Source organism: Raphanus sativus, chromosome 5, assembly GCF_000801105.2.
Source record: "Raphanus sativus cultivar WK10039 chromosome 5, ASM80110v3, whole genome shotgun sequence".
Classification (NCBI taxonomy): Eukaryota; Viridiplantae; Streptophyta; class Magnoliopsida; order Brassicales; family Brassicaceae; genus Raphanus; species Raphanus sativus.
In genome coordinates, this window is record NC_079515.1 from 10459877 (window position 1) to 10478255 (window position 18379).

At 36.9% G+C, this 18379-nt stretch overlaps 2 protein-coding genes across 2 annotated transcripts; both read left to right on the plus strand.

The window, feature by feature from the left end:
* The first annotated feature begins 1626 nt into the window (after positions 1-1626).
* On the plus strand, positions 1627-2471 carry LOC130494837 (uncharacterized). The gene is made up of 3 exons (XM_056985645.1): positions 1627-2104; positions 2199-2286; positions 2432-2471. The coding sequence occupies exons 1-3, from the start codon at positions 1627-1629 to the stop codon at positions 2469-2471; spliced, it is 606 nt and encodes a 201-aa protein (XP_056841625.1).
* Positions 2472-5126: 2655 nt separating this feature from the next.
* Positions 5127-6861, plus strand: LOC130494838 (uncharacterized). Its single transcript, XM_056985646.1, has 5 exons — positions 5127-5467; positions 5543-5669; positions 5808-6086; positions 6188-6400; positions 6479-6861. Exons 1-5 carry the CDS (start codon positions 5127-5129, stop codon positions 6857-6859), a joined length of 1341 nt encoding a protein of 446 aa, XP_056841626.1. The 3' UTR covers positions 6860-6861.
* Positions 6862-18379: the final 11518 nt, after the last annotated feature.

Sequence of the window (18379 nt, forward strand, 5' to 3'; positions counted from 1 at the left end):
GGTGATGGAAATTATTTAGAGTTGCGGAGATGGATGTACATGCATAGAGATGCTAACGGGAGAGTGACGAAAGAGTATTTGGAAGGACTAGAGACATTTATGCATCAAGCAGATTCTACACCGCTCGCCCAAGAAAGCGGTAAGATGTTTTGTCCTTGTCGAAAATGCAACAACTCAAAACTGGCAACTCGTGAAAATGTTTGGAAGCATTTAATAAATAGAGGTTTCATGCCAAATTACTATATCTGGTTTCAACATGGAGAAGGTTATAATTATGAGAATGAAGCTAGTAGTAGTAATAGCAATTTTCAGAATGAACCGGTTGATCATTTGCATAATCAACATAGATACCATCAGGAGGAGCAGATGGTAGATAATTATGATAGGGTTCATGATATGGTAGCTGATGCATTTGTTGCTCATGATGATGATGAAGTTGAAGAACCTAACATAGATGCAAAAAAGTTTTATGAAATGTTAGATGCTGCGAATCAGCCACTTTACAGTGGTTGTAGAGAAGGTCTCTCTAAATTGTCGTTGGCTGCTAGAATGATGAGTATTAAAACTGATCATAATCTACCTGAAAGTTGCATGAATGCATGGACAGACTTGTTTAAAGAGTATTTGCCGGAAGACAATGTCTCTGCTGATTCTTATTATGAGATTCAGAAACTATTTTATAGTCTGGGGTTGCCTTCTGAGATGATAGACGTTTGCATCGACAACTGCATGCTCTACTGGGGAGATGATGAGAAGTTAGAAGAGTGTCGATTCTGCAAAAAGCCACGATTCAAACCGCAAGGACGAGGACGTAATAGGGTACCGTACCAAAGGATGTGGTACCTACCAATTACCGACAGATTGAAAAGATTGTACCAATCTGAGGAGACTGCTGGAAAAATGAGATGGCATGCCGAGCATACTCAGACGGATGGTGAGATGACTCATCCATCAGATGCAAGAGCTTGGAAACATTTTAACAAAATATATCCACAATACTCTAGCAATAGCCGAAATGTGTATATGGGATTATGCACGGACGGATTTAGTCCCTTCGGTATGTCAGGGAGACAATATTCATTGTGGCCAGTCTTTATGACGCCATACAACCTGCCTCCAGATATGTGCATGCAACGGGAGTTTCTGTTCTTGACCATATTAATACCTGGTCCGAACCATCCAAAAAGGTCTCTGGATGTCTTTCTACAGCCACTGATAAAAGAGTTGAAAGATTTGTGGTCAACAGGGGTGAGGACGTACGACTGCTCAACGAAGACAAATTTTACGATGCGAGCGATGGTTTTGTGGACCATAAGTGACTTTCCTGCTTATGGGATGTTGTCTGGGTGGACTACACATGGGAGATTATCTTGTCCATATTGTAATGGAACGACAGATGCATTTCAGCTGAATAACGGTAGGAAGACAAGTTGGTTCGATTGTCATCGGCGATTTCTTCCCATTAATCATCCTTATCGAAGAAACATGAAATTGTTTAGGCAGAAAAGGGTTGTGAGAGACACTCCTCCTCCGTATTTAACTGGAGAACAAATTGAACAGCAAATCGATTACTACGGAGCTCAAGAAACAGTTCGTTGTGGTGGTAATTGGCATGTTCCCGGTAATATGCCTGATTATTATGGAGTTCAGCACAACTGGCATAAGAAGAGTATATTTTGGGAGTTGCCGTATTGGAAGGATCTTCTTTTGCGCCACAACCTAGATGTGATGCATATTGAGAAGAATTTTTTTGAGAACATCATGAATACAATATTGAATGTTCCAGGGAAGACAAAAGACAATCAAAAATCGAGGTTGGACTTGCCTGATATTTGCTCAAGACCCGAGTTACATATAAAAAGCAATGGACAAGTTCCTGTACCGGTATTCAGATTGTCTTCAGAACAAAAGTCGGTCTTGTTCAACTGGGTTGCATCAGCAGTGAAGTTTCCTGATGGGTATGTTTCAAACCTCTCTAGATGTGTTGAAAAGGGCCAAAAGTTCTCCGGGATGAAGAGTCATGATTGTCATGTCTTTATGCAAAGACTACTTCCCTTTGCATTTGCGGAGCTACTTCCAACAAAAGTACATGAAGCACTTGCAGGTAATATATTATTACTCACACTAATTAATTTTTTAATTTATTTTTCAAAAATATGCACTAATAATTTGCTTAATTGTTTTTGGAATATACAAAGCCATTGGAGCATTTTTCAGGGACTTGAGCACTCGCACTCTTAAAGAGGATGTCGTAGAACAACTTCACGAGAACATTCCAATCTTATTGTGCAACTTGGAGATGATATTTCCTCCCTCATTTTTTGACGTCATGGAGCATTTAGCTGTCCACCTCCCGTATGAGGCATTGCTTCGAGGACCAGTACATTATGGATGGATGTATCAGTATGAGCGGGCCATGAAATATTTGAAGGGAAAGGCAAAAAAACTCGCAAAGGTTGAAGGTTCTATAATTGCTGGAAGTTTGACGGAAGAAACATCTCACTTCACATCGTACTACTTTGCACCTAATGTACGGACCCGACAAAGAGCTCCAAGAAGATATGATGATGGTGGTGTTGCCCCAACATATGCAGTTGCTGGTGTTCCGGATATCTTTAGCCAGATTGGGCGAATGGGTGGGAAAACGAAAGAGGTTTGGTGGTCGAGTGATGAAGACGCCCATAGTGCACACACTTACATTCTACTTAATTGTGAGGATCCATTTATGCGCTATTTTGAAAGGTAACATATATGGAAAGTTCTAAACTAATTGTAATTAAAATATATTTTTCAAATGATGATATAACTAATAAAATATGTGCATTTTACAGTCTATTTGTTAGTCAAGTCCAAGAAGCTATCCCAGGTATATCCACAAGTGAGGTAGATAAAAGGAAAGATCGACACTTTATTAAATGGTTGAAGAGTCAGGTATTTACTCCAATCCGATATTTGTTTCGTCCACGGGGTGTAACGAAAGACGTTTGTTTCAATGTTCTCTTTAATTTAATTTTGCAGGTTGAATATGAGGATCCAGATTATCCCATATGGTTTCACGAATTAGTTCAGGGTCCACTTGCAAAGGTCACCACATCACCAATGTATTTCTCACGAGGCTTTACTTTTCATACGTACGAGTATGGTAAACACCGGGCGACCAGCAATTATGGAATTTGTGTGAAAGGCGAAACCGATTTCTACGGGATCTTGCAGGAGATTATTGAAGTGGAATTCCCTGGGTTATTGAAGCTGAAATGCGTCATATTCAAATGTGACTGGTTCGACCCCGTGGTCAACAGAGGTGTTTGATTTAACAAATTCGGTGTAGTTGCTGTCAATGGTGGACGGAGGTACAACAAATTCGAGCCTTTCATATTAGCTTCGCAAGCAGACCAAGTTAGCTTCCTACCATACCCGAGGTTGCGAGAATCTGGAATAAGTTGGTTAGCTGTTATCAAAGTTACACCCCGTGGACGAATAATCGGTGGAGAAGAACCACCTTTGCAAGAAGAACACATCAATGAAGTCGAAGAACCTGAACAACAAATGGAAGACATCCTACTCATTGATCCGCATAATCATGAGTATGAAGATCTTCCCGACGATACCACTGACGATGCTGTTGAGGACGAGTTTAATGAAAGTGATGATGTTTCTAGTGTTGAAGAGAATGATGATGTATCTGAATGATGATGTAATTTTTTTAAAATATTATTTATTTTCAGACTTGATTAATGCATTTGGGGTTTAGGGTATGGGGTTTGGTGTTTGAGATTGAGTTATAAGTTAAAGGATGTTTGAGGTTTGGTGTTTGTGGTTTACATTTTTAGGGATTTTAAGGTTATCGACGTTAATTCCTCGTAAAGAATAACACGGGCCTTGCAAAATCCACGTAAGCTGATTACGTCGTAAAGCACACGTTAAAAATAAATACGGGCCTTGCAAATTCCACGTAAGCGTGCGTGGTTCTTACGACGAAATCAGCTTACGTGGAAATAACAAGCCTTTTAGCTGTTTCGTCGTAAAGACCTCGTTTATTTACGTTGATTTAACGAGTTTCGTGTTTAAATCCCTAAAACTCTAAACCCCAAACCCCAAACCTCATTCTATATATGTTTTCACTTAGCAGACACAATAAACCTGTATAATTAACATTGTATGATTAAAAAAATTAAGAATTTAAAACATCAAACCCAAAATTAACCAAAACTTCCTTAACTTATAAGTGAATCATATATAAGGTTTACATTGCTAAACTCAATTCACTCAAGAAGACTTAATAAACATGCATATTTAAAATTTCTTGATTAAATTAACTTAACACATATAGATGTTACTAGTAATGGGATAGGGGTTTACGGATTTACGGATTTAGGGTAAAGGGTTAGGGGTTTAGGGATTTACAAAATAACCTCGTTAAAAACTCGTAATTAACGTGTCCTTTACGACGAAAAAAGAAACAATCCTTGCTAATTCCACGTAAGCTTGCGAGGTCTTTACGACGAAACTTGCTTACGTGGAATTAGCAAGGATTGTTTCTTTTTTCGTCGTAATAACCACGCTTGTTTACGAGGAATTAACATGTTTTTATGAAATCCCTATACCCTAAACCCCAAACCTCAATCTATATATATACGGTTTCGATTCACTTAAAAAATAAATTAAACCTATATAATTAAAATTTCATGATTAAGAAAATAATAAAAATTAGGAATTTGAGGTTTAGGGTTTAGGGAATGTAAAAACAAATGCTAAATCCACGGTTTCGTCGTAATATCCACGTGAACAAAAAACACGGGCCTTGCAGTTTCGTCGTAAAGTTAAAAAGACGGGCCTTGCAAAATCGTCGTAAATAATGACACGGGCCTTGCTGTTTCGTCGTAAATTTACGAGGACTTTACGTCCCTATGTAATCTTATATATACCCGCGAGAACCAGCCACTTCATTTCGTCCCAATTTCCTCTCCTACACCTCCCAAGGTTCTCTCTAATCTCTCTCTAGAATTAGGTGGTTTAGTTTAGTGAATTTAGATAGGTTTATAGTTGATTAGGTGGTTAGTGTAGAGAATTTTGATTAGTTTGATTTCTTCTACTTGTTTTTTCTAACAATCTGAATTTTTTTTCAGATGGTTAGAAAGAACAAGCAGAAGAAAACCCCCCACTACAGTCAGATGTTCTGTGGTGATCCTGCTGCTGGATCATCATCTTCAGCTCCCGGTTCCTCCATTCCAGAGATTGTCCCGGAGTCTCAGTCACAGCCACCACCGGTTCCTCCATCTGGTGCACCACCCCCACCTGCTGCACCTCAGGCGGTTCCAGATCCGGTTGCACCCGGATACATTCATCCGGAGTTGCGGGTGCCGCCGACCGCTCCTTTTGCTCGGTACACGGTTAAGGATCTTCTCGCTCAACCAGGCCGAGCCGGTTTACCGGTTTTAGACCCCGACCGACCAGAGGGGACTCGGTGGTACGTAATTTTTTTTATTTAAATATTTTTAAAATTATTAATATTTTTTTTAATATTTTAACTTTGTTTTTTCAGGTTTGGGGTCGACAATTCTGTCGCTACGAGCGTATCCGATATCATCAAAGGATACTTCTCAGAGGCTCACCCAAACTGGAAAAAGACGCCGCACCACGTTAGAAACACGTGGTTCAAGATATTTGCTGTAAGTTTTTTAAAATAATTATTTTATGTTTAATTTTTATTATTAACTTTTATTTCGTTAATAGTTTTTAACTAATTATTAATTTTTTTGGGTTTAAAAATGCAGCAAAGATACCATTGGTCCATCGGGGTTCATGAGGACGTGAAACGGGAGTTCACCGCAAAGGCGAAGAAGCGGTTGTTGGACACCGTAGGCAACTGGAAGGAGGACTGGATCTACAAGGGTTACAAGGACGGGCAACCCGCTGAGCTGACCAAGGATGTCTACGATGGTCTCATCCGTTACTGGGAGCTGCCATCATCCATTGCGATCTCCAACTCCTGCTCCGCCTCTCGTAACACCAAAGACGAGCACGGCAACGGCCCGATGCTTCACTGTACGGGTCAAAAACCCCATGCCCGTGTCCGCTTGGAAATGGTAATTAATTTCTAATTTTTTTCATATTAAATATTTTAATAATTAATATGTACTTATATATGTATATTGATTCTAACTTTTTAAATTTTAAATATTTTCAGGCCAAAGAGACGGGACAACTCCCGTCTCTTAAAGAGCTTTACGAGAGGACCCACAAGACCAAGGCGGGGGTATTTGTGGATCCGAGGTCCGAGCAAATCTACAACGATGTCGTTGCTCGGATTGAAGACCGCCAAACCCAGCTGACCCAGCAATCTCGCGATGGAATACCGGTCGTATTATCCACTCAAGAAGTGGATCAGATTTACGAGGAGGTAAAAATTTTACCTTTTAATCTACTTTTAATCTATTTTTAAAAATTATTAACATTAAACTTTATTTTTTCTTTGTAGGTCGTCCCTAAGAAAAAGGGACGTACGTTGGGAATCGGTTCCGTCAACGATGTCCCAAGAGCGACATCGTCTTATGGTCAGAGACGAGCCGACGAAGTCACTGAGCTGCGTTCGGAGTTACACTCGACGCGGACTCAGTTGGCGTCGACGCAGACGGAGTTGGAGTCTACGCGCCAATCATTCCAAGCTCGTATGGGTGGAGTGGAGGGATTTCTGGAAGTTATATCTTCTGGAAATCCCCAATGGGAGGAGTTGTTGGCGGATATGCGACGACGGAACCCGGTTCCCGAGCCTTCTCGTACTCAGCAGCAAGAGGAGGAACTACAGAGGAGGAGTGAAGACCTCTACCGGGAAACGATCCACCGCCCCGGCCCGACTTAGTTTTTTTTTTCTATGTATTAATATTAAAATTCTAAACTTTTATTTATATAATATTTTCGGTTTTAATTTATTCCAAATTTTTAATATTTTCGCATTAGTAATTATTTATATTTCTAATATTTTTGAAATAATTATTTTCTATAATATTAAAATTTAAATTTAAAAAATAAATTAGTTATAAAAATCGAAGCAAATTCCTCGTTAACTCACGAGGAATTGACGAGTAAGTGGACGTGTAAAGAACGACGAAATCTTACGACGAATCTACGTGTCAGATTCTACGTTCCCTTTACGACGAAAGTTTACGTCTACTTTACGTGTATTATTTACGTTTACTTTACGAGTATTATTTACGTTTTTCTTACGAGGATAGTTTACGTGTATTTTACGAGGAAATATTACGTGTCTTTTACGTGGAAATATAGCGTCCACTTTACGTGGAAATCTACGTGTTCTTTACGACGAAATATTAACCTTCCTTTTACGACGAAATGGGTCCCTCGTACTTTTACGACGAAATGGCGATTAAATATCCGTTACGACCAAACTTTAACGACGATATGCGTTTCCTCGCTAAATCGTCGTAAAGACGTATTTACGACGATTTAGCGAGGAAAATGGTCGTCGTTAAAATCGTGTTTTCTTGTAGTGCTGTTGGAGAACTACATAACTGGCACAAAAAAAGTATTTTCTGGGATCTGCCATACTGGAAGGATCATCTGCTAAGACATAATTTATATGTCATGCATATTGAGAAGAACTTTTTTGACAACCTCATGAACACGATCCTTAACGTTCAAGGTAAAACAAAGGATAATTTGAAGTCAATACTGGATTTAGTTGATATATGTGATCGTTCAGAACTTCATGTTGATGGGAATGGTAGGGCTCCTTTTCCCATATACCGACTTGATGCAGAGGGAAAAAATGCGTTCTTCGATTCAAACGATGTGGAGTTTCCAGACGGTTACGCATCTAATTTGCGTAACTGTATCGACAGAAAGGAAGGAAAGTTTATTGGCTTAAAAAGTCACGATTGTCATGTGTTGATGCAGCGCTTACTTCCGTTTGCTTTCAAGGAACTATTACCACGAAATGTTCATGAAGCAATTGCAGGGATAAGTGCTTTCTTCCGCAATTTATGCGCCAGATCAGTGACTCTTGAAGGTATTGAAAATCTGAAGACTAACATAGCCGTGATTCAGTGCAACCTTGAGAAGATATTTCCTCCCTCATTTTTTGATGTTATGCAGCATCTTGTTATTCACCTGGCAAGAGAATTGGAAGTTGGTGGTCCTGTGCAGTATAGATAGATGTATCTGTATGAGCGGTATATGTTCCATTTGAAGAAGATGGTGAAAAATCTAAGTAGGGTGGAAGGTTCTATAGTCGCACAGATGATCAATGAAGAAATTTCAAACTTTGCTGAGTACTACTTTCCAGCAGAAGTTCAGACCAAAAACAGAAGACCTGCTCGGCATGATGATAGAGGCGAACGGGCAACATACCATGTTACGGTTCCTGACATTTTCACAGATGTTGGACGACTTAGCGAAAAATCAAAGGACCGCGACTTACTGAGCAGGAGCGCAGTCATTTGCAAACATATTTGCTCACCAACTGCGAAGATGTTCTTCAATATGAGAGGTAAGTTTATTATCTTACAAAATTTTATTTTAACAAATTAACATTTATATCTTAATTAATTACATTTTTGTCATCACAGGATTTTCATGGCAGAAAAACGGTTCGAATATAGATACGCTACAGAGGCAGAACTAAAGGAAATGAAGCAAAGAGAATTTGCTGGATGGATGTTTACTTATGTGAGTGCCTTAAACAAATTAAAAAATCATTTATCACATATTTATACAAATTAAAAAATTATTTATCACATATTTATACTAATTCATATATATGTGCTATTAATAGGTGTCTGCTGGTTTGGCCAGTGGTGAAACATTTGACGATTGGATACACGAGATGGTGGTTGGACCAAACTATGTTGTGAAGTCATATCCGAGATTTTGTACTCGAGGATATGCATTCACAACTGAAAAGACGAAACGTTCGCGTACGACCTATGATGCTGGCGTTTGTTCTGCATCGGGAGATGATGTATACTATGGACACATACATGAGATTTCGGAAATCAAGTATTTGGGCATGCTTGGATTGCGCTGTACTGTTTTCTATTGTTATTGGCACGACATCACTCCAGATCGAGGTGTGAGAACAGATGCATTTGGTGTTACATCAGTAAATTCGAGACGAAAGCTGCAATATTATGATCATTTCATTCTTGCTTCTCAGGCCGATCAGGTAAGTAAATGTTAATTATTCAGAATGATTGGTCATCATGTGTAATAATTTAAACTTGTACTAAATTTTTTTAAAAATGTTACAGGTTTGTTATATCAAGTACCACCGGGTAAGGAACAAAGATGATCCATGGGTTACTGTTACCAGACTCAACCCGAGAGGCCGAGTTCATGGGAGTTCTGAGCTGGAAGACCCACTACAACCAATCACATCCAGTAACTTAAGTGCAGCAGAAGATGTAGCAGGAGTTGGCCTTGTAGTAGATTTCACCGACTTCGCAGAGGAAGCCGTCGTTCACGCACAGGATGAACCAGTTATTGGAGAGTTTCACCAAGATCCAGATTCAGATTCATCTGGTGATGATGACTCGGAATCAGAGTAGTTTTTTTTTTTTTTATGAATTTCGAGGAAATACCGAGGGAAAATAGGGTTTCTTCGAAATTTCCTCGGAATGACCCTTAACGGTTTAGGGGTTTGATTTAAAACACCTTATTCCTCGAAATTCCCCCGAAATATTTCGAGGAAATTTCGAGGGAACACATAGTTTTTTGTATTTCCTCGAAATTTCCTCGAAATATTTCGAGGAAGTTTCGACGACCAACATAATTTTTGGTAGTTCCTCGAAATTCCCTCACAATATTTCGAGGGAATTTCGAGGAACAAGGGATTTTAAACCGAAAACAACGTTTTGCGGATTGAATAACACGTATATAACCTTCATTAAGTGTCTTAGCCAGATTATGAAGTCAAACTTTAGGGTTTTAAACCGAAAACAATGTTTTGCGGATTGAGACGAAAACCACACAACATAAGATAAAAACTTATACATTTTAATAAACGTTAAAGGAAATACTTACAATAATTTTTGTAATTGTGTTATTTCATTGTTTATGATTATCTATACAAAGAAAACTCATTATTATGAATTACATTTGTATAAGAAATGACATAGGGGAAAAAATCGATGTTTTCAAAACCCCAAACCCTCTTTCCTCGGACTATTTTTCATTAACCCGGCAACCCTAGCCGCCAAACTTTTCGCGAAAATCAGATAAGAGAATTTCGAGGAAATTTCGACGACCAACGTTAAAATTTGTGAGGAAATTTCGACGGACCCTTTCCGTCGGACCCCTCATAAATTAGGTTTTCATTCTTCTCTTCCCCATTTCTCTCCTCTCTTCCTCTCTTCCTCTCTTCCTGCGCGCGGCGGCTCTCTTCCTCTTCTCTCCTCTCCTCTCTTCCTCTCGGCCTCCTTCCTCTCCTCTCTTCCTCTCCTCTCTTCCCATGTAAGTTCATCTCTCTTTTCTTCCTCTCTTCATAGATCTCGAAATTTAGGTTGTTAGAAAGGAAATTCTAGGATTGAATGGATAGCTTAGGATTTTCATGTTTGGATTGTTGTTATATTTTTGTTTTGATTTATTTTGTGCTTTGGTTAAAATTGAAAACGTTTTTCATGTTTTCAAACGTTTTTTGATTTTTTAAAACGTTTTTTGATTTTTAAAGATGTGTATATGATTTTTTAAAACGTTTTTTTTTTATTTTTTAAAACGTTTTTTTATTTTTTAAACGTTTTTTGATTTAAAAAACGTTTTTGATTTTTAAAACTATTTTTTATATATTAAAACTATTTTTTTAATTATTAAACTATTTTTAATATATTAAAACTATTTTTGTAATTATTAAACTATTTTTAATATATTAAAACTTTTTTTTGTAATTATTAAACAATTAAATATTTTTAATATATTTAAACTTTTTTGTAATCATTTAATAATTTTTAAATATTTAAACTATTCTTTATATATTTAAACTTTTTTTGTTATTATTAAACAATTTTAATATATTAACAAATTAAAAAAATTGTATATATTAAAAAAAAATTATTTATATAAAGGTCTCAAGAGGAACAGACCCGCTCTCGAGAGCGTCGTGGTCGTGGTGGTACGGGGAGCGGCTCCATTTCGGGTTCCGCATTGTCCCACAGCTCCTACCATACATCTCCCTCTCTATTTCCCTCTCATTCTCCTCTCGCTCCCGGTGTGGCACCCACTCCTGCTCCTGCTCCTGCTCCTGCTCATCCGGCAATTCTGAGAGTTGCGGAGTTTGTTCGACAGCCGGGTCGTGACCATCTTCCATATCTCACTCAGTATCCATGTGGACGGGGTCAGACATGGTAATTAAACCTTTTTTTTTTTCATTAAAATTTGATTCATTTTAAATAATTAGTTCTTTTTATTAGGTTCGACCGATCCGGGAACGGGATCAGCGGATGGATCAACCGTATGATGTACTCGGCCCTCGACAATGGACATCCGACTTTCACCGACTTCCCTCTCCAGAAGCAGCATATGTGGTTTCAACAGTTTGCGGTAAGTATTCTATTTTTCACTTATTTTTTTAATCTTTAGCATTAATTTTCTACTAATTGTTTTTTATTTTCCGCAAGAATTCAACTCGAATGCCGATGATACGTTGTTTATCTATTACCACTTCGTCCATAAAGTTATGGACAACTATGGGAAGCTGATCCACACGTGGAAGAAGAAGTGAGAAATAAACAAGGTTGATTTTTATTTATGAGACAAATTTTTAATTTATTAAAATATTTTTTTATTTATTTAACATTTTTTTTTAAAGACCCCAAAGGGGATGGACCCCGACGTCTGGCGGGAGTTGGGTGTGCATTGGAGTAAGAACGAAGTGAGAGCAACTTCTTCCACCAACTCTACCAACCGCAAGAGCGACCGTAAGGGGAAGGGCATGTACATCCATAACTTGGGTGCTCAATCTTTAGCCAGTCTGGGGGATCGCTTGGTAAGCTTGTCGGTTTTTATTATATTATTTAAGATTCTAATATTTTTTTGTGCATTTCTTTTAATTACTAATGTTTGTTTAATTTATGTTTTTTTCAAGGCGGAAGAAAATGAGGGGGAGCCGGTTGATCATCTCACCCTAATAAAAACGGCGTATACCAACAAGAAGACCGGCGAGATTGATGATGGTGTTGTGAGGGATGTGGTCACCCTCATCGACAGTCAGATGGAAGAGGAAGTGTCTCAGCTTCAAACCGAGGATGACGATTCGACGGAATCGACAGGCTTGCCTCGGGTTCGGATCAACCAAATCGTTGAAGCGGTAAGTTCTTTTTTTTTAAGTTCAATTCATTTTTTATATTATTTATACTTGACACTTTCTTTTTCAGTCGGTTCCAATGAAGAAGGGCCGTTTGTTCGGTTTGGCTCGTCGGTCCAACTCGGTTCCGTCTGCTTCTGCACCACTGTCCTTTATTGATCAAGAAGTCCTTCTGAGTCAGATGAGGGACAAGGATGCTCGCATATCTGCGTTGGAGTCCATGGTGACGAGTCAAGAGGCGGGCTGGAAGGCACAGAGGAAGCTGAACGAGCAAATGATGGCGTTGATGAGGAGCATGAACCCGAACGCCAACGTGGAGCTCCCGACCATGCCAGACCCGAACGTCCAAAACCCGTAGTTTAATTTCTTTCAAAAACTCGAAATGTTTTATTTTGATTTGTATGACTTTGAAATTTAGATAATATGTTTTCAATTTAAATTTTAATTTTACATTTTCGAATTTAAATTTTAAAAATATTTTTTTTCAAAAATAATTTAAAAAAAAAAATTATTTTCAATATATTCCGAGGAACAGCTGTCCTCGGTATATACCGAGGGAAGTTTTCCTCGGAATATTCCGAGAGACAGTTTCCTCGAAAATTTTTGAGGGCTACCTTCCTCGAAAATTTTCGAGGAAACTGTCCCTCAGCAGTTCCTCGAAAATTTTCGGAGGGCTATTCCCTCGGTATAATCTTTGGTATATACCGAGGAAATGGTTCCTCAATATATATCGACGACCACTTCGACGAATGCCTGTCCTCTAAATCTCCTCGGAATTGTTGTTCCTCGAAATTCCGTCACAAAATTTCTAGAAAATTTTGAGGGAAAATGAAATTTCGAGGAGTTTTTTTCGAGGGATTTTTTCCTCGGTATGTCGTCGGAATACGGTTATTCCGGCGACATACCGAGGAATGAGTCCCTCAGTATCAGCGTGTTTTCTTGTAGTGCTATAGTCGACCGGAGTCATATTGTTGGGTTATAATTGGTACTAGAGAAATCAACGGCTAAAAGCATTCAGGAACCATATCATTTACAAGAATGAGCCGGAAATTTCAAAAGAAATTCTTAATATCCCGTGCCTGCTTGAACAAAGATACATGGAACAAACTCTACATATTTATTCCCAGAAAGGAGATAAAGAGATTTCCATCCAAAAAAGAACGTTTAGATTGTAAGTCCTGGGTTCTACAATCTTTTAAGGAAACATTTTTTGAAAGGTTTTTACGAGAAACAACACAGTTTTATGAAACTATCTCCCATAAAAAAAATTCCGAAAAGTTTCTGTGTGAAAACTTTTGTAAACAAGGGAAACGAGTTCTATGAAACAATCTTTCGTAAAACAAACTTAGGAAAGTTTCTAAACAAGAATTTAGTAATATTAGCAAAAACACCATTATAAAAGCATTCGAAACCAAAAAAAATGAACGAAAGAGACGAGATAAGGCACATAAACACTCTTATCTCCATTATCTCTCCCCTCTTTTCCTTCCTCATCGCCCATATCTCCTCCCTCTTTTCCTCATCACCCACAACAATCTCTCTCTCTCCTCTCTTCTCATCCAACATCCCCTATAAATTCTCTCTCTTTACCATCGCCCTATCCTCATCGGCCATAACCTCTTTCCTTGCCCTCATCGCCCGTATCTCATTGTCGGGAGCATCCACATCTCCATGGCTCACCTCCCAAGCTCCCTCTCATTTTTGGTCCTCATCGCTCATGACCTCACCTCATCGCCATCATGCCTTTCAATCTTACTCATCACGCATTCCTCTCTTCAACATGTTCTCATGTGAATTATGTCTGATACATTCTTTGTTTCATCACAATCGAGTCACCGTTGAGATTTTACGTAAAAAATAAGAAAATGTTGTTTTCTGGTAAAATTTAGGCACACGTCACGTCAGAAAAGTTTATCTTGAACACTAGAATGTTTTCAACAAAACGAAATGATTTTTATCATTTCATAGACCAACAGCACAAAAAACTAGAACTTCAAGCAAATTGACAACTTTTTCGAAAAAGTCATAAAACGATATGAAATGGTCTAAAACACGACACAACCCACTTATGACTCATGACGTGAAGGGTACAAATCTCAGTGACAGTTTATCTTACTTAGAGAGGATAACTGAAGACTGAAGTAAAACAAGATAATGGAAGATATCCTCGAAGGATAAACTCGAATTCTGAAAAAAGGCAAGATAGAAGGAAATGAAAGATAAAAATCTGCGGGAAATATGAAACTCGACCGAATTTTGAGGAGTATATAAAAAAGATGAGGCAGAGAAGAAAAGAGAGAAGAAACTCAGCTACCAATACTCTATGCAATTACGAACTTTCGGCTTTATTTTCGTCTTTTACTAAACGAGCTGTGATTCACATAGGTTTTCTCGATATAGGCGGTTAATATAGTAACTTAGATTTTTTTTACTGTATGTGTTATTTTATTTTCATTGTAATTTTGCTTCCATACGAACATCTTATACGATTCTGTCTCTGGAACGCTTATAAGCAAGTTCAGAATAATCGTCTATTGTTCTTAAATTCAATTTTTTTTTGTATTGTCTTATTCCTTTACTGAATCTTTTTGATCACTTATCATTGGTCTGTAGAAAATCAAGAACCTCGTTAAGATATTTTCTTTCTTCGTTACAAATATTGGCAGTGTGAGGGCAACAGATTATTCTTACTCGTATGCGCATAATGCTTGATCAAATATATGTCTAGAAGTACAGAAGATGAACAACAACTCGTGTTGACGTTGTCAATGGCGAAAAAATATTAGTGAAATAGCACCAGCATCGACTTTTCTTATGGCAAATGAAAATGCAAACGCCACAGAGCTCAATGAAATCTAAAACCTGTTCATGACTCTACTTTAGAAGGCAAGTGACCAATAAAAGCTCATGAGTTCTCTGTATAAACAGCAGAAACCTTATTGTCAAAAGAATGTTGGATCGCCTAAGGAGGCCATTATATCACTCCCAGAAAGGGCAACAATAAAATCTATCGTAGCCCCATAAAAATCGTCTCATTATCGAGCTGGAGAGATTTCACCGCGACAAGCGGTTCAACCAAAAATGTTTTTCGAAAAGTCTTCTGAAAAATAAAAATGTGGTCTCCCCAAAGTTGCAAAGAAACCCTAGAAGGCTCACGGAAAAAGAAGCAAACCAAATCGGATATGCATCCCTCATTGTTTTACTTTTTCCCAAAAACTTTCAAATAGACTGAAATGCTCTCTCCGAAATCGCCAAAACACAAAACAGCTGAAGAATTTGGAAACGTAATAAAACGAGAGATCGTATCCATCATTGCTAGATCGTCTTTCAAAACATGAGACATCAGAAACATTCAAGTGTCGAACCTAGAGCTGGGAATTTGACTCATTATCTGCGGGCCCCGCCCGTTTGACCCGCCGCGGGGCGGGTGCGGATCTGAGTGATTTGAGAAAAATTGTTCGTGGTTGTGGGTGCGGGTTGAGTGATTTTAACGCGGGCCGGGTGCGGGTCAGCCAAAATTCTATCGGGGGTATCACAATCCGCAAAAAGTAAAAAAGTTTTTTTTTTAAGAAAAAAATTATTTTTAATAAAAATAAAAATATTTTATTTAATTTAATTGGAAATTTAAATATTTTTTAAATTTAAGATTATTTTATTTTTTTTAATAATTTTAATTATAAATTGATTTTAATTATTATTTTTAATAAAAAATATTTAAAAATAATCATTTTTATTATTATTAATATTATCCGCGGGTTTAAGCGGGACGGGTGCGGGTTTGGTATTTTCTTCATGCCGGTCAGGCGGGTCAAAAAAATTTTGAAAAAAAAAACCCACTCAACCCGCGGGTTGGCAGATCAAGCGGGCGGGTTTGACCCACAACCCAGCTCTAACCTTTCAAAAAGTATTCTGTGATTTCCTGACATTTGTTAACTATCCTTACTTCGAAAAATATACTTAAAATCCCCTCTAATCAATCCTGCAGAAACGAGAACAATTCTGATTAAGTTGGAATCACGACAACATATTATGAAACCGTTTACGTAACATTTTACGGAATAACTTTTAAAAAAATTAAAATCGGTAATATTTTACGAAACCTCTTTCGTAAAATTAAACTCTACAACATTTTATGAAACAACTTTTGTAAAGCTAAACTCGACAACATTTTATGAGACAAATTTCTTAAAACCAAAATCAATAAGGACTTACGAAATAGCTCCTGTAAAATTAAATTTTAAAAAATTATGAAACAACTTTATTATATGTGTTATTGAATTTTTAAAAACACCACATGAAAGAAATACTTACTTTGATAGCATAAACAAGATGAAGTATTACTTACTTTTTTTTTCTTCTTCTAGCCTCTTCTCTGTTTTGAAAATTCAGATAAGTTGGGTGATTTCAAGTAGCATTTCACCTCTGGTTGTATGTTTTTCTTCTTTTCTTATACCTTGATCAAAACTCATTGACAAGTGTATTATACCAGTGTAAATAATCTTATTAACGAATGAAAACACTAGGTGCTTTCCTGCACTATGTGCAGTAAAAAACTAAAATTATAGTTAAAAATAACATTTATTATTATTTTTAGATTTTATTATTAATATTTTAGTTGAACATAAAATTAAGAGAAAATTTATCTATTTCTTTTGGATAAAATATATTAAACCAACTTGTTTAAAATTAATAAAGATTGATATAAAAGTTGTATAATTATCAAAATAAAAATAAATAGTATTTCTAAAATTTGTATATATATAAAAGGAAATAATAATATAACGTTTAAAAATTAATTTTTATAAAAAATGTAAAATGTTTTGAAAATCATTTTAGTAATAAATTTATAATTATTTAAAATACATAAATAAATAATATTTCAAAATTTATAAAATATAATTATATATATTTTTATTATTATATTATTTAATATCATATTTTAATAGATTACCTTTAGTGATAGTGTATGATTTATTACTATATTGTAAATAGTTTACCAAAAATATAAATAAGCATTAAATGTAATTTTCCATGTAATATTTAATCTTAAACCATGTCATTATTGTAGCATGTCATGTCACATTTATTTGGTGAAAATGATTGTAGAAAAACCAAGTGTCGAAATCATTTCACAAATAATGTCTAGAGGATAGAACAATTAACTTTTACGTCAGTTGTGGCAGGAATAGCCTCTTGTCCTTTGTTTGGTTGGTATTCACTCAATGAACTAAGAAAAATATGTTGCCTCTTCTCTGGAGCTGTTGGAGTGTGGTCTTGTTGCTCTGACCAGTAGGACGTGTGTGCCTCTAGAGAATGTCCCTACCCTGTAAGGAATTTGGCATGTTGATCTCCCACGTTAATTTGGACTTATTGCATTGTTTTCTCAGCATGTTCCAGAATTTGCTTTTGGCACTTTTGACAAGAACAAGTGTATTATATATATGTAGTGAGATGGTAAGGACATCTTACTACTAAATAAAATTACCTTAGTGTTGGTGGATTTGAATTGCAGGGCTTTGATTTGATATTATTTTTGGTCAGAAAGTAAGATCATCAGTGTCGGTGTTTATTCCTTTTGGGCAGTGTACTCTCCTTTGGTTTGTGTGTATCTATTCCACTTTCCCTTGGAAAGGAAAATTATATCAATGTCATGAAGTTAATAAGAGAATGATGATCCAGGGTGAAAATCACCTCAGGTTTTGGCATTTGAACAATCCATTGTTCGGTTTTGGTTTTCACTTTTGTGTGGTCATGATTGAACTTGTGTTCTGGTTCTTCCCTTCGGATTTCAGAAAGCTAAGATCCCTCCTTTTTCTCCATGTATCATGAACATACATATTTCTATCATTAACCAAATGTGGTTTTAGGCATTACCTTCTACAGTACTGCTAATGTTTGATTGTATGAACTGTGGTATGCCTTGAGTTTTCTTCTAGTCCATAGCAAGTTTTACAAATCATGAATTTTCTCTTTTGGATTCATGCTCCTTAAGATATGTCTTAACACCCCTGCAAAAAGACAAGTACATCATACTAGTGACAGATGAATCACAGACCAATTTGCTAA

Excerpts from the sequence above, each read along its gene's own strand:
- LOC130494838 (XM_056985646.1), top strand. The coding sequence starts at position 5,127 with ATGGTTAGAAAGAACAAGCAGAAGAAAACCCCCCACTACAGTCAGATG. Across the intron at positions 6,087-6,187 it reads CCCGTGTCCGCTTGGAAATG|GCCAAAGAGACGGGACAACT; the intron begins GTAATTAATTTC and ends AAATATTTTCAG. Across the intron at positions 6,401-6,478 it reads TGGATCAGATTTACGAGGAG|GTCGTCCCTAAGAAAAAGGG; the intron begins GTAAAAATTTTA and ends TTTTCTTTGTAG.
- LOC130494837 (XM_056985645.1), top strand. The coding sequence starts at position 1,627 with ATGCCTGATTATTATGGAGTTCAGCACAACTGGCATAAGAAGAGTATA. Across the intron at positions 2,105-2,198 it reads AGTACATGAAGCACTTGCAG|CCATTGGAGCATTTTTCAGG; the intron begins GTAATATATTAT and ends GAATATACAAAG. Across the intron at positions 2,287-2,431 it reads GAGAACATTCCAATCTTATT|GGAAAGGCAAAAAAACTCGC; the intron begins GTGCAACTTGGA and ends AAATATTTGAAG.